At 45.9% G+C, this 15,173-nt stretch overlaps 1 protein-coding gene across 3 annotated transcripts in view; it reads right to left on the reverse strand.

Moving 5' to 3' along the window:
* Positions 1-15,173, reverse strand: part of si:dkeyp-23e4.3 (rho GTPase-activating protein 7) — a 106,317-nt gene that overhangs the window by 18,749 nt on the left and 72,395 nt on the right. For all 3 annotated transcript variants that reach the window (XM_040150773.1, XM_040150771.1, XM_040150774.1), the window contains exons 2-8: positions 8,450-8,521; positions 8,251-8,332; positions 7,132-7,195; positions 5,042-5,667; positions 4,650-4,863; positions 3,392-3,799; positions 1,405-1,775 (exon numbers count right to left, since the gene is read on the reverse strand). In XM_040150773.1, coding sequence (XP_040006707.1) covers positions 1,405-1,775; positions 3,392-3,799; positions 4,650-4,863; positions 5,042-5,667; positions 7,132-7,195; positions 8,251-8,332; positions 8,450-8,521 — 1,837 coding nt within the window. The remainder of the gene's footprint in view (positions 1-1,404; positions 1,776-3,391; positions 3,800-4,649; positions 4,864-5,041; positions 5,668-7,131; positions 7,196-8,250; positions 8,333-8,449; positions 8,522-15,173) is intronic.

A 15,173-nucleotide genomic window follows, 5' to 3' on the forward strand; every position in this document is an offset into this window, starting at 1 on the left:
CGGATGAGAACACACAAAGACGTCAGCGCCAGTTTTTAACATATCACAGACAAGGGAGACCAACAGGAACCGATTATCTCCCGGAGTTGCTGCGCATTCTTTAGCAAGACACGTTTTTTTGTTCAAATGATGCTTGTTGCCGACCGGACCAAAAACCGCGTGTGACTCCATGTTTTGATCTGTTTAGTTTCCTTAATAAAACAGATCCATATGCATAAAAGAGAGAATAAAGCACTGAATGAAGCAGCCCTGTGAGGCGGTAATGCACTTTACATGTTAGGAAGCAAAACAGACGAACAAGTGAGAGGGAGATTTTTAGCACTAGTGGCTCAAAATACGTAAAGTCTGTCCTGAGGGAGGCTCCAAAGGAAAGTCGTATTACCGCCCAAATCAAAAGGGGGTTTATTAGCATAATTATTTTAGGACACTTGACGAGGTTTCAAGCTCAACGTTTATCTGTCTGAGCTGCACTTTGTCAGTCGCGGCTTTGAGCGATTGCTCCAAATGCCCGGGTAAAGCTGACGTTAGCATGCGCGCCGCGTGCAAATGCGGGACTCGGGTCCGAACACAGCCGAATTTAGCATGCTATGCTGCTTTAGCATTGGCATCTTAGCAGCTACTGGATACCGATACTACAAGCATTGGTCAGCATGCTAGCATCTGCATGTTAACATGACCCGCAGATGGTTAGCAGGCTAATGTTTGCGTGGGCCTTTCTGGCTCAGCTCCACATTTTCAGGTTCGAACTGAGGCAGAACTTTTGAGCTGTTGGTGGGGTCAGATGAGCGATCAGGGGATCGACAAGTGTAAGCGCGATTCATCTCCCGGGGAACGTCTGTAGTTAATTCACTGTAATTTTACAGGGGCCGGACCCACAGACGTTCCCGTCTCCGGAGCCACGGTGGTAGTGCGTTTAAAAAGCGGGTCCAGAGACGCAACACGTGCAAAACACTACGTGGAAAGAGGAACGTAATGAGAGACAGGCAGCGTCCATCAGCAAACACTGATGATACGGCTGCGTACCTTTTCATTGCTCTATATCTGAGAACAAAGACGCGACAACTAACAGTTATGAAAGCAGCCCCATAAAAAGGCAATTAAAACTATTCACCAGTTTATCTTAAGAGCCTCACAGTCCCTTCACTCTCACCGCGGTTGACGCCTGAGGGAATAAAGTCCCCGTAACTGTCATCATGAGCGTCCCGCTTACGCTTGGAAATGTCCAGGGCTACCTGAAGCGTCCAACTTCAAGTAGCCGAGTTCTGAGTCAGTCTTTGTGTCGACTTTCTTTTTCAAAGCCCTAAATTACTTTCACCAACGCTCGTGAAACATTGTGAGTTGTATTTCTTGTGACATGTGACGTGTTCCGCAGATAATCGGAGTTTTCATTTCCTCCTTTCTCACCTGCTCCTGGGTTGTGGTGATCTTGACTTCGGCTCCTCTCCATCCACCGGCACCTTCTCACAGCTCTCTGCCTCCTCCTCCTCCTCCTCCTCTTCCTCCTCCTCTTCCTCCTCCTCTTGCGCCTCCTCTGGATGCTGCACCTCCAGGTGGATGTGGCTGGGGGAGGACGGGCAGGGGGAGGCGACTGAGGAGCAGTGGACAGGCGAGTCCTGGCTGGAAGAAGAGGAAGACGAGGAGGAGGAACCTCGCTGGCAGTCGTCCTCAGATAGTTGTTCGGACCAGGTGGAGACCAGTTGCTGGAGGTCGCTGATCCTCTCCAAAACACTGTCCAGAGCGGAGAAAACGTCCCCACCTGCCAACAGCCGACTCACCTGAGAGAGGAGCAGAGTGCGGATAAAAATCTGAAGTGAATGACGACAAATTTCTCACCACAACCACCTGATATTCTAGCATGGAGGCTTAAAAGACAAGCTGTTCTTAATGATTTGAATAAGGAACTTAGTAGAGCCACTAACTTATCAGGAATGACAGAGACGGTTTTATAAAATAAAAAATAAAAAAAAAGTTGAGTTTGTGAATTTTGGTTATGGGGTTTAAAAAGGCAAAAGAAAAAAAAACAATACGGCATCACAGATACTTAAAGACAAAATTAACAAGGAGAGGTTTTCCCAGAATGCATTTTCTACTTCCTCTCCACGCTGACTGACTCAGTACATTTTAGGACTTTTCAAATTAAAGGTTTTGAAGAATTAAATTTCAGAAGTAGCCATAACTGTTTTGTTTTTTTAAAGCTATTTCCTGATGACGTCGATAATATTTTATGTCAATCTTTACTTCATCGGCTGCCATCTTTTTCCCAAAGAGGGTGCCAGCTTTATTCCAAATGGCTCCTCTCCTACTTTAGAAAGAAAAACGTCTGAGTCAAAGTGATTTATGGAATTTGACGTGAGCCCCCTCGCAAAATGATTTCTGGTTTCGTGGGAACACTCCGGCTCCATATGGAGCTTAGCGTCGCAGGATCAATATCCCCCACTGAATTACCTGTGTTATTATGGATTTATAGAGATTTTTCCAGGGGAATTATCTTTCATTTGTCCTTTTTTTGAGTAGAAATGGAGACTAGCCAAAGAGAGAGAGAGAGAGAGAGAGAGAGAGCCTCCTCCTTGTGCTTCCTGTCTTGTTTTTGATTTGTTTGATGTATTAAGCTGTATTTTATTAGTGAAGTACAGTGTTAAACTTTTATGAAAGAGGAGAGATGTCAGTATTTTAGTGCCTTGTTACATAAAATAACCTCAGTCATCCCCAAGGAGGAATCATTTACTGCTCATCCCTGCCCGGCCCGCTCTTTCGTTTTGGAACAAATCTCTCCGTTCACACTGTCGTGTGATCTTTTAGCCGGGGGGGAACAGATAATGCAAGCGCAGTACGTGTGGGCCCCAGAACCCAGTCACCCGATGACCAGACAGTCGTGTGTTCAGTAGCACGGACCGACGCCCCCCTTCAACAGGGCGTCACCTGTTCAGCACCTGGACAGCTCCACTCCGCCGCGCCACCGTCTCTACACTTGGAAGCGGCAGCGTTGGTCCCGGCGGTTTAAATTATGATCAATCATTATTAATACTACCTGTTCAGCAGAGGTTCCCGTTGAACATGTGCTCTTATGACGTACAGTAACGTAGCGGCTCGGGATTCAACGAAAGGAGAACCAGGTCAAATGTTACCTCGCTATTCATGTAGACTACAGGACACCGTGAGATGGCAACAGTACGGTTTTTGTTATCAATGTATGTTTTGGATAATGAGGAAAACATGCTTCAGAAAGTGCAAGACAACTGGTAGGTATCATCAGAGAAAGGAGTCATGGGTCATTCATTTTGTCAAATATTTAAAAAAATGAAATAAATAAACAAATCTAATATGAAATAATCTATTTATATGATAAAATGTAAAAAATAAAGGTAAGTGCAGTAAGAGTCCTTTGACCCACCTCTGACTCCTCACCCATCCGTTCCGCATCGCTGCCACTTCCGCCACAGCCACCTTCACTTTCAGGCGGCTGCTGCTCATCGGGCACGTTGTCGTAGACACTCAGCCGATGATCCAGCACAGCGAGCGGACTGGGGGCAGCCGCGCCGCAGGAAGGCGAGGACGAGGGGCCCTGGTCACCGGTGGCCGGTGAAGAAGCGCCGCGGCGGCAACTGTTCCGCCCCCGGTAACCGTGGAAGCTCCCGGTCCTCCAGTTGACGGAGGTGTTGTCGATGATGGGCGACAGGATGGCGTGTTTGTGTGCGAGGGAGGTGGGGAAGGTCCCCGGTTTGTGTCCGTGGGGGATTTGGAAGACCAGGCTCTCGTGGCTGCTGCTGCTGTTGTTGTTGTTAATCTGGTTCCTGTAGTCCTTTACAGGGACCAGTTTGAATAAAAGCAAGGAGGAAAAGGTAAAGACAGAATATCAGTGAATAAAGAATAACAGCTATACTTTAACATATTATTCTAAATATCTGTGTCACATGTAGTAACTCAGGGTCCAAAGCCGTCTCTATTCAATGCATAATATCAGTTAAACGGCCTTGGTGGATAAACTAATGGTCTGCAGCCGCAGTGACCTTAAAAAAAAAAAGGAATGCCCTCGTTGTACACGGGTTAAAAGGCCGTCTTCTGTTATGACCCTCAGCTTTGAGCTTCTAGGACAACAATCTTCAAGAAGCCAACAAGCAGACGTGCCTGGATCTCATCCTTAACTCACACTAGTGATCTCGACCATGTGCGTTTCGGCGGACAAATGAGACAAACAGGGACAACCAGTGCAGAACTGGAATTTCAAGGTAGGCTAGCTCTGGATTGAGAGAGATCCTCGAACACAGTACCCCGTGCTTGCACTGCTGGGTACCTGGCAACTGCTCAGTGCGGAGACCCTTCCGCCACAGCGACTAAGCTTTAACTTCAGCCTGCATCTTTTCGTCACTGATTCATTACTTTGTGGCCGTGCAGGCAACCGGGACCAATTCCGTTTTCACTTATCACTTGTTAATAACCGAAACAAAGATTGATGATCGCCATCAAGTTACCAGCTCTAAACGGAACTTATATCTGGCAACATATGGCAACTGGTAGTAGGACCAAAATTAGAAAGAGCTCTCGTTCGTATTCTTCGGCGCAGACGTTTCTGTACAAAAAAAATCACACTGGTGAAAATGATTCTGATGTATTTACTTTTTCCTTTGAAGGCCTTGACCTTTTGGACTGACCTCTGTTCCCGTGTGGCTCTGGCTGTTCCGGGTCGCTCCACTACTGACCCCGGCACCGCTATTGGAGCGTTTGCAGTTACTCCTGACCCGGGTGACCGGGCTGGGCGTGCTGACGGTGCTGCTGCTCTCTGAGTGGCTGTTACTGCTGCTGCTGCTGATGGTGTGGGGAGACGAGGGCGAGGAAGACACCCGGCTGTTGGGTCGACCCTGCAGACTGGAGACATTCAAACTCTGTGGTTAGCGAAGCATAAGGATGAAGCAGATGGAATATTTTTGGATCCAGCAGTTACGCTTGAGATTCTTCGAGGATTCTGAAAATACCCTCGAACCAGCAGGAAATGTTGTGATACAACCTTCTGGGTTTTTGAAAGATAACGATCCACAATCCTCACCTTGATGGGCAACGCAGCCTCTCCTCCTCTTGGATCAGAACCGGCCCGTTTATAACATGCCGGGCCTGACTGCCTCTGCTGCTTCCACTACTGTGAACAGAGGGGAGCAGTCCGGTCGTCCCCCTCAGCCTCAGTTTCTCCATCTTCCTCAGCAGACTGGTGCACTTCTTCCTCGGCGGTTTGTCTGGGAAGCATCCCTCGGTTTCCAGACTCATGGTGGACGATCCCCCACCACTTTCACCAGAGGAGGGGGGTCCACTGAACGAGGTGTCAAGGGAGGGGGTCTTGTTCGTGGAGGAGCAGCGGGAGGAGCTCCTGCTGGTCTCCTGGTCGTCCGTGGTGATGGCGGCGGTGGCTGCAGGAGTGTTCGTGACGGCAGCGGCTTCTCCGCGACTCTTGCGTTGTCCGTCGTGGCCTTCGCTGTCAGTGCTGCTGGAGCTGTGGATGGAGCAGAAATCATGGCGGTCTCTGACGTCACACAGAGAGACATCCTGGGGTCCGGTGGGGCTGTCAGTCAAGCGAAGCATGTCCGCGGTGGAGTCGAGGCGTCGCCACCGCCGTGTCCGCCTGTCGTAGGTCCAGTTGGGGCTGATGGCGCAGAAGTCTTCCTCGTCATACTCGTCTCCCTGGAAGAAGAAGCGGGGTTCAGACTGACGGACAAGAGCACACAAAAATCTGCATATTATACAAACACACAGTGACACTAATATATGCAGAAGAGGGACTTGTGGGTATGCACACAATCTGCCAAGCGGAGTACGTGAACTCACACAAACACAGAGGTCTGAAATGTCTGAACACACAAAGCTGTTCTCAGTAACTGATTCAAGCTTGCATACAAGCGTTTATGCAAACAAGTGCTGTCAAGTGGGGCAACCTTATATTAGGAATTCAAAATGTAGTCGGACTGTTTTGACATACTTAGTGTGGATTGAGTAAAACTATTTGACCTAAAGGGGACAGTTGGCCGATTTTACACGTGAAGACGAGTTCGCTTGTCACATGGGGTCACGGAGTGCTACTGGGCCTGAGAAAATGTCCCCTGGAGCTCTAGAGGATCATATCATAGTCATGTTATCGGGGTTGAAGAGGGACTCCGCGTCAAATCTAGTTTCATTTTAGTTTCCCCAAAGAATCCTTTTTTTTCTTTTCTTTCAGTTTGTCAAGTAATTAACACACAGAAAACCTACAATAAGGTGGTAATCCATCCCAGCTGAACTGTAAGGCTGCAACCAGCAATTATTTCCAGTATTCAATATGTCTGACGTTTGTTTTCTTTAATAACTGATGGATTGTTCAGAGTATAAATGTCAGAAAATGGTGGAAAGCACTCATCATTATCCATATTCTAATGGCTTGTTTTTAACTGGATACCAGGGTCATGTCTGTGCGAGATGCACTGAAAATCTCCATCTAGTCCTGAGAGTCTTAGTTAAAAAATTTGAGATGAAATAATTTCAAACAAAAATGATTGCTGCTACTTTTACCAGATCGATACTGGTGTTAAGAGTCTTCAGATAAGACGGAAGGAGGCAAAATGTAATGGATGAAACAGAATTGTTCCATTACGCTTTCCAGGTCAGAAACTAGGCTTTATGCAGGTAGTAAGAAATCTTATCAAGCCCCTTTTGCTTTTTCCTATTAGCAGACTTTTTTGTGTTTCTAGGTTCATTGTTTCAGTTCAGATTTGTTCATGCAAACTTTACTTGATTATAAAATACTTTGCTCTTTTTTTTTTTTATGGTGCAGAATCCAGTTACACTTGACTTCACACACTACAGTGCAACCTGAGTGTTCATAATATGAAATTAATTGTTAGATGATATATATGTAAACATCGAGGCTTGTCTCAAAGACAATTTGTTGTTAACTTCAGCTCTCGATGCCCCTTTTCTTTTTCCCCCTCTCTCTTTTCTGATCTCGGTCAACGCTTTCTCCCTACTCCATTATCTCCATCTCCATATCAGTCCATGTCAGTATGAATCAAGTGATGCTTAACAAGCAGATTTCATGGTGCGATGCCCCCCATGTGCTTTGATACGAGAGCCCCGCTGTGTTCGAGTTTCTCGGTGTTCGCTCTCAGCGCTCACCCTGCGTCTTGATCTCCGCGGTTCCAGCCTCATTTCCACGCATTTGTTTAAAGTGATTAATCTCCTGAAAGAGGAAGAAGAAAGGAACGCTGCAGTTAGACTGGCAGGGTCACATAACAATAATGGCCTTTTAAACACATTCCTCAAATACAGTATGCTGGGAAGTTCTTACATGGATGCAAACATGCAAATGAAGAGTTGAAACTTTTTGTTTTACAGTTTATAGTGTTTTAATCCCCGGAGCAGCAGGATAATCCCAAGGAGGAGCAGCACTCTCCCTTCACCGCCACCGTGATGCCCTTGAGCACGGCACCGAACCTCCGACTGCTCCGGCGGAGCGTCTCCTCGGCCACAGGTCAGACTGTGGTTGCAGTAAAGTGACCGCTGAGCGGGACGCTCCCGCGGAAGGGCGCGCACGCTCAGCGAAGCTACTCTGGTTATGCGAGAGCGGTAAAGCATCGTGTCCCGGCCGGGTGCTCTGCTGCACCTGTAACCTCACGGCGCTGTCACACCCTGAGCGCACCTTTGCTTCACCGTGGCAGGGTGGGAACGTCGGCCGCCGGAGGGAGCCAGAACGGGATTTTCAGATGGCGTTAGCTGGCGTGGCACCCGGAGCTGACGTGCTAACGCGGTGGAGCGTGGCGGACATCGCCCACTTGGGTCAGACCACCTTGAAATATTCGTCAAGCAGGAGAGTCCGGAGTTTTGTTGTAGTTAGAGGACATGGAACTCTGCTCATTTAGAGTTTTACTGGCCTTGATCACAACATTTATACTCTGGATCGAATTCTCCATTAAATAAATTATTAACAGATCACACAATGTTTTGGTTCACAATTTGACAATAGTCCTCTACATCTGTTAAATATATTCTGTTAACTCTCAACTGCACAGGCTCTTGAATGGTGAAATTCAGGGGAAAAAGCATCTCGAAAATGTGACGTAAGGTGTGTGGGGAGTTGAAGGGGTCAGTATGACACAAGGATCTCGCTCTATGAAATCATCCGGTACAACAGCAGCACAAAAAAACGGCCACTGACCACTGTCACTGGTTTTTTACGTTTTTTTTAATGCTCTGTGGCTCTTCGCACCTGCACAGGGCGTTACATGAGCGTGTTACCTGCAGAGTGAATCGAGAGCATCCTTATCCAGGAAGCGGTGATCGAGCTTCGCCCACTCGGTGTCAACGGGGAACCTGCAGTCTGACAGACAAACGGGACAAATGCAACAGTAAGACGCTGCTCGAGACATCGTCGGGATTTAGATTTCGACTCCGCGGGCTGCGTGGCACAGGATCACATCAACAGCCTCATATTTACCTTTGAATAATTGCACATACTGAGGGAAGCCGGCCGCTCGCAGCCAATCACAGGCCTCCTTGGCTTCAATCTCTGCAAACAGCGAGAAGGAAAACAGCACTTGATTCAATTATAATCATTTCATGCTCCACCCGCTTTAAGAAGGCAAATATTTGCACTTAATCAGTCGTCTGTTTATGAAGTTTAATTACATTTGCATTCGGGTAAAATAAAAACAATGTGGAAGAAAAACTGGAGGCAAATACAGGCTATTAATTATCTGTAGCCAAAGAGGCCATTTTAATTACTACTAATTGGCTGAGAGTTGGAATGGGTGCTTGTGAGAGAGAAGGAAAAGAGGGTTTTTCATGTTTCTCCCTCCTCGGCGTCTTCTATCCATGTGCCCCCCTTCACCCTCCGAGGTTGTTGTCGTGGATGGGCAGATCAGCGGGACAGTTCTCACATGCTACTCATTTGCCAGTGATACTCATGAAAACGGAATTTATTTCAAAGGAGTGTCGCAACATGGTTGCAAGTTTCCCATGGACTTAAAAATAACATTTGGATCTTTGGGAATCTTTGTTCCAATGCTGAGATCTGATCATGATTCCGGAAACCCCTGAATCAGAAAGCCCCTTTTCCCGCCGCCGAATTGGGGCATGCCAGGAACACTTGGCGGAACCGCAGCTGTACGCGATGCTCGACACAGTAATGCTCCCCGATACGCTTAAAACGAGCACACACACTCAGACGAGAAAGGCTAATAGATACATGCTCACATACGTGTACACAGGATTACGCCTTAATCGACACCTCCTCACCTCGAAACAGTATCAAAGATGTGTGCATTAGCATACCTGTGCGTACAGTATACTGACACACACACACACACTCACACACACAACCAATTAATCTCCGGTGTAGTCAGGTATTTGTGTGGAAATTGACACACTTTATTAGAAAAGGCTGGAAGGCAAGAAAAACAACCAAAAAACAAAACATTCTCACTTGGAGCATAAAAAGGTTTTGTTGATCCACGGTGTTTACAACAAGCAGCAACAGAAGTAATTTTCTCAGTCTGGCTGCACAGCTCAGAGCAGGATGTGGATGTTGTGAGGGGTCTCGAAATATTTGTCCACCACCCCCCTCCCTGAAACCTTAAACCTGCTCTCTCTCGATTCATAGGAGACCTGTCGTGGTTAGAATAATGCCAAGGGCATTTCTTGTTTTCATATTCAGACAGCGTGAAATATGGCTGACATTAGCCGACACTAAAGAACAACAACAGCAGTTTGCCCATGACTGATTGGTTCTTCAAACACTTCTTGTCTGGTGGTTTTGTTTTTACTGCCTACTTATTCATTCAGGCAAGATGGATGAAAGGCGCCTAATTCACATTTTATTTTTTGTGACTTTTCAAAAGTTTGCCTAAAATTCACTTGACAGCGAGATGGAAACTTGGCTTATGATGTGGTCTCGCTTTTTTCCCCCAGATGCCCCGGGGGTCAGGAGAACAGCATGACACAAAACAGATGGCCCAGATATGTAAACACTTGGGGAGGGGGGGATTCAGTGAATATGGCCACCTTCAAACTGACAGAAGGGAAAAACAGAAAGAAAAAATGACTATAAGTGGGGAAAGGGCAACGAAAATTAAAGACTGAATGGTGAAATACAGAGGAATTACCATGAGCATGTATATCCTTCAAATAACCTGCTGGTTAAACATCAGAGTGCTGAGCCTATTTTCCGGTGTCACGATGGGGGATGTGACATTTGAGATAGAAAAGGGATCAAGTGTGCTTTCCGAGCGGCGGTGTCACTTGTCCGCGAGAGTTTCTGTAAATCCGGGGATATGTGGATCTACCAGAGTCAGAGCCCTGAACTCGGCGGGGCGACCGCGCCGCTCTTTCGCCGCTGACATCACTCGGGGCGACCTCGCGTTTTGCAACCTTGAGGGTCACGAGTTAAAAGCTCCTGTCATTTAAACCAGTTTTCCACTTTACAAATGGGTTTAATATCCTGCTTTAACAGTGGCCCAGAGCTCAGAGAAGAGGCCCCTGTTGAAAACGTTTGAGGTTACAGTCCTAAAAAGCCTGCAGGGAAAATCTTCGTGGGGAAAGAGAATGATTATTATTAATAGAATTATCTTGGGGTCCTTGAATAAAGCATTCACACCCAAATCACTCCAGGGAAGTTGTGGATAAAAATGGATTACAGTTGTACTGCAGGCATAACTCAGATATGACTGTGTTAAAAAGCGTGCAAAGCAGAAAGAGTCAATTGAACCCGGACGAAAGAAAGAGAGCCTCAAAACAAAGCAGATTTTCTCTGACTCCTTACATGCTACAAGGTGTTTGGATGTTAGAGCTGCACTAGGCATCTTTGCAACTTTGAGGCTCCAGGAGGGAACAAGACAAATGAAAAAATTCCAACATCAGAACGCAGAAATCCTGGAAGCCACGATTAATAAACTAGATACAGCGTGCTCCTGTTTATCTTCAAAGAGTTGAGAGGAGAGGAAAAAGATCAAATATTTTGAGTGCACATTTCTTTTCATGAAGTTGTAGCTCAACTCAGGTCAGGAGACAATTTGGCTTTCAGACTCAAGATTTGATTCACCTCATCACTGAGACTGAATCGCTCTAGACGTCAAAGGATGCTCTCTGACTTTGCTGCCCTTGTCTGAGGCACTCAGCCCGGGGTCCCGACTGAAGATGTAAACCGTGAAAAATATGTACCAAATGTATGGGCTCATTTTTGAAACATGCTAAATCGTTTCCCAACGCTGCTGGGATCACCTAGTTTTCATAGTTTATTTCTGTGGGTTGTGTTTTTAGCGACAAGATTGTGACGTGACATAAGAAGAGAGCGCGGAGACACAGGCTAATGCAGACAGGCTAGCTACGCTGCTGGACAGCAACGTTAGCTAGCCAGTGAGCCACCGTTATCACAGTAATCCCGCTCTTCTCCCCGTCGACTTGTTTTTCCTCACATCTTCCCCCTGCAGTATCAAAGTAAGTGCAATGTTAAATGTATGCGGAAAAACATTAGAAAACCGTCAAGTCGAGGTGAGGGCACGGCTAACGGGACCAATAACTCGCAAACAGTTTGCAGACGTTAGCCAGCTCGCCTGGCCAGTTGGTCTCTTTCCCGCTCAAAGGATAACACACACTAGCTAGGTCGTTAAATCCTCATGGTTCCTCAGGATTCTTTGTCCTCAGTTGATTAAACACAGCCTGCCCTTCGTTGCTTCCAGAATGTAACCTAGTGTAACAGCGGCTATGACCCTTGGAGGAGTCTTGATACAGGAGAACAGTGGACTCGGCTTCACGTTTTATGTTGCGAAAATCTTCACCTCAATTTTGTATTATCCTTCGAAAGACCGTTACTCCTTGTTGTGCGTTATTGCGTATTAATGATGAAAACGTCCTCTCCACAAATTGACCGAATGCCATCAGAGCAGCCGGATATGTAATTAGTGATTGATTAGTAAAAGCAAACCACCCCCCCCACCACCACAAAACAAGGGGTAAGAAGAAGGAAATCCTGGTACAGTCTGAATATGAAGCTACGGCTTCGGTGACTATAAATCGTTTCAGTTAGATGTGGGGGGGGGGTGGAATGACATGGTGCGTATTCCGTAGAGAAAACAAGAAAAAAGGAAGTCGGTCACAGGCTTGAGAATGACCCCAATACATATCTGACCTAATTACCACAAGTATTATGAATGCAATGAGGAACAAAATACTCTACACAGGTCAGAAACAACAATAAACTTTATACTGACTTCAACTGCCACATTCACGGGGGGGGGGGCCTCTCCACTCGGGCCAGCGTTTACGTAAGTGATGGTATCTACTGGGCTCCTGGGTTTGAGCATGGCCACAGCAGGCAGTGGCCTCTTCCCTTTCCAAATGACTTTGTCTCTGAGGAAGTTGTGATTTGGCCCCTCTGGGCTCTGATAAGAGATTTGGATGTGTGATTAGGCCACTCCACCCTGCTAGCGCCAGGAAGCTGGACAGCGTGTGCCTGGATGCTGAGAGGAACTGGGGACGGTGGGGTTACGTGCTCGGTGTACCGTTTTGTGTTTGGGTGTTTATGTTTGTCTGGACACCAAAGCAGCGACCTGGACTAACAGAACAACTGCTCGCCATAAGTTAGGTGAATTTAGGGATTCCAGTTTTCTTGGCAGGACAGTCAACACAAATCACCTTAAAGAGAAAAGCCAAGCTAAATGGCTCGTTGATTTGATGGTCCTTTTTGACCATATTTTATTCGTCTTGAGGCTGATTACACTGTGTATCACAGTGGAACTCATATCGTGAACTAATATTTCCAACATCATCCTCAAGAGTTAGGGTTGTGAATAATCATTATCAATCATTAATGATCAATTATTAAGAGTCATTACCTGACTGTCAGGTCAGGAATTTGACCAGTTTAACATCACATGGCAACTTGTTTGTGATAACCTCATATTCTGCTGTGTTAATCGTAATGTGCACTGCATGTGTTGGGTTGTCTTGGTCTTTCTTTCTTTTTTCTAATATTTTAAAGTCGTCCTCATAGTGTTGCTGAAGTTTTCATTAAAGTTATGAATTAGCATCTGTGTATTATGAAAACTGTCCTGACGTAACAGCAGCACTGGCCATCCCATTTCCACAACCCCATTTAAATCTAGTCAGTTCAGGCGTCTTGGGCGGATCAGATCAGGGTCTGTGTGGGTGAGAGAGCAGCACGAATAAGAGCCTGTGAAGACAATAAAGCTTTTGTTTTGCTCAATCATCCATACATTTAAAGTGTAAATGATTTTTTTAAATACGAGATACTTGAAATCGCAGGTGTAAATGGATGATGAGGCTCAGGTGGAGGACAACTTGAGGCGAGGCAACTCGTCGCACGCTGTGATCCGGTCTAACCCCGCATTCAGCTGCATGTCTGCTCTCTGACTGTCTGGGTCTGACCAAACCTGCCAAAGGCCAAAGCCAAAAAAGCTCCAACACACTCAGTCGTATCTCTGAAAAGCCCCACACAAAGTCCAATATTTGACTGATGTTTGAGGCCTTTCACACCACTTTTACGCCTCGCTAAACACCTGCATTGCTGGTGGGGGGTAAAGTGCAGTCACTGCTCTGCTTGGAGTCCGGGGAGATGCTTGAGAGCGTCTCGCAGGGCTCCAGAGGTGTGGTTGAAGATCACAGGTGTGTCGGCTGTCAAAACGGTGAGTAATTTTTTCCCCCCTTCTTTTTCGCTGTTGCTCTGATGGTAGTCCCCTGTCAGTTTAATCGGCTCGGCAAGGGGAAAGTTAAGATGTCTGCGGTCACGAAGGGCTGGAGGGGCGAATCTGTGTCGTGAATCACTGTGTGTGTTCGTTTGTGAATGTACAATGCGGCAAAATTTTGTCTCCGGGCACATACTTTTATGGTAAACCAGGACCCTCCAAGATAACGCTATGTATAAGCTGCACAAAAAATAACTTTAATATTTAAAAAAATTTAAACACAAAAATAAGATGGTGATATGTCCTTATGCAGTGAGATCATTTATAAATCAAAAAATAAAAAATAGAATTATTACTGGATATCACTCAAGGAGCCATCAGAAGGGCCATTTTTCAACAGTCTACAATATATGAACATTTTTCTGATCTTGGCCCACATCAGTGGGATAAACTTGAATGTGCCTGGAGCAGCTCATACGAAATACATCTAAAAAAATCCCCTAGGGCCCAGAAACCACGTAACGCCATTATAAAATGCACAAATGTAAAATTATTATTCTATTATTGATTTAGAAACAGCAATTTCAACAGTTGATATTCGTAAAATTTGCTGGGCGAGCAACTTTCCTTTACACGAACGGCCATGATCTTAGAGTCCAGTTTTCGTAATACATCCAAGCTATGAATGTATTATACCACACAAGTCGAGCCGGCGGAATTTGTCGGCCAAATAATTACATTATAAACTGTAACGAGTGCAAAGCAGCAAAGAAAAACCTACTCACACTTATCAAAAGGGAACAAAAACGTAATAACCTCCTGGCTGCATGATTCTTAACCATTACAACAGACAGCTTTAACTTCAGACACTCGTCTGATCCTCCTATCCCCAGCAACCTGCAATGACTGTGCTTTGTTCTGTCACTGTAAAGTATAAAGTAAAACCGGCACAGACGAGCAGTGGCAGCGGGAGCAATAAAGCTCAAATCCTTTAAATCCAGACACTAGATAAAATATTACAGTGTGGTGTTTCTGTCCATCAACGGTGAAGAGGTTTCCTGAATGGGATGCAACTAGTCCTACCTGGAAGATACTACTGAACCAAGGGTCACAGTTTCTTTTCCTTCTGTGCCAGAATTAACAACAGGAAGGATACCAGAAACAAAAACCACACAAAGAGCCATCCCCACAGGCTAAAAATGCTTTACACGGATAACAATAGCTTACTCATAAAGGTTTGAACTGATCCTGTGTTGTACTCAGATAATCAATGAAATAAAACCACAAGCAAATCGATTTTTAAATACCATTTGCCTGCACTTCAACGCTATATTTCCAGTACAATAGAAGGTCAAAGAAAGTTTTGTGGGTTTGATGGTTGTCCGCATGACGACGTGTTTGTGATGACGAACCAAACAGTCTGTGGCGTTGAATTGCAGTTACTGTGCTGTTAGAAATGAATGACCCCCACAAACTGTCATGACCCATTACTCCTGATCTTGGGAAGAAGCTCATGTAGCC

The sequence above is a fragment of the Xiphias gladius genome, chromosome 17 (assembly GCF_016859285.1).
Source record: "Xiphias gladius isolate SHS-SW01 ecotype Sanya breed wild chromosome 17, ASM1685928v1, whole genome shotgun sequence".
Lineage (NCBI taxonomy): Eukaryota > Metazoa > Chordata > Actinopteri > Istiophoriformes > Xiphiidae > Xiphias > Xiphias gladius.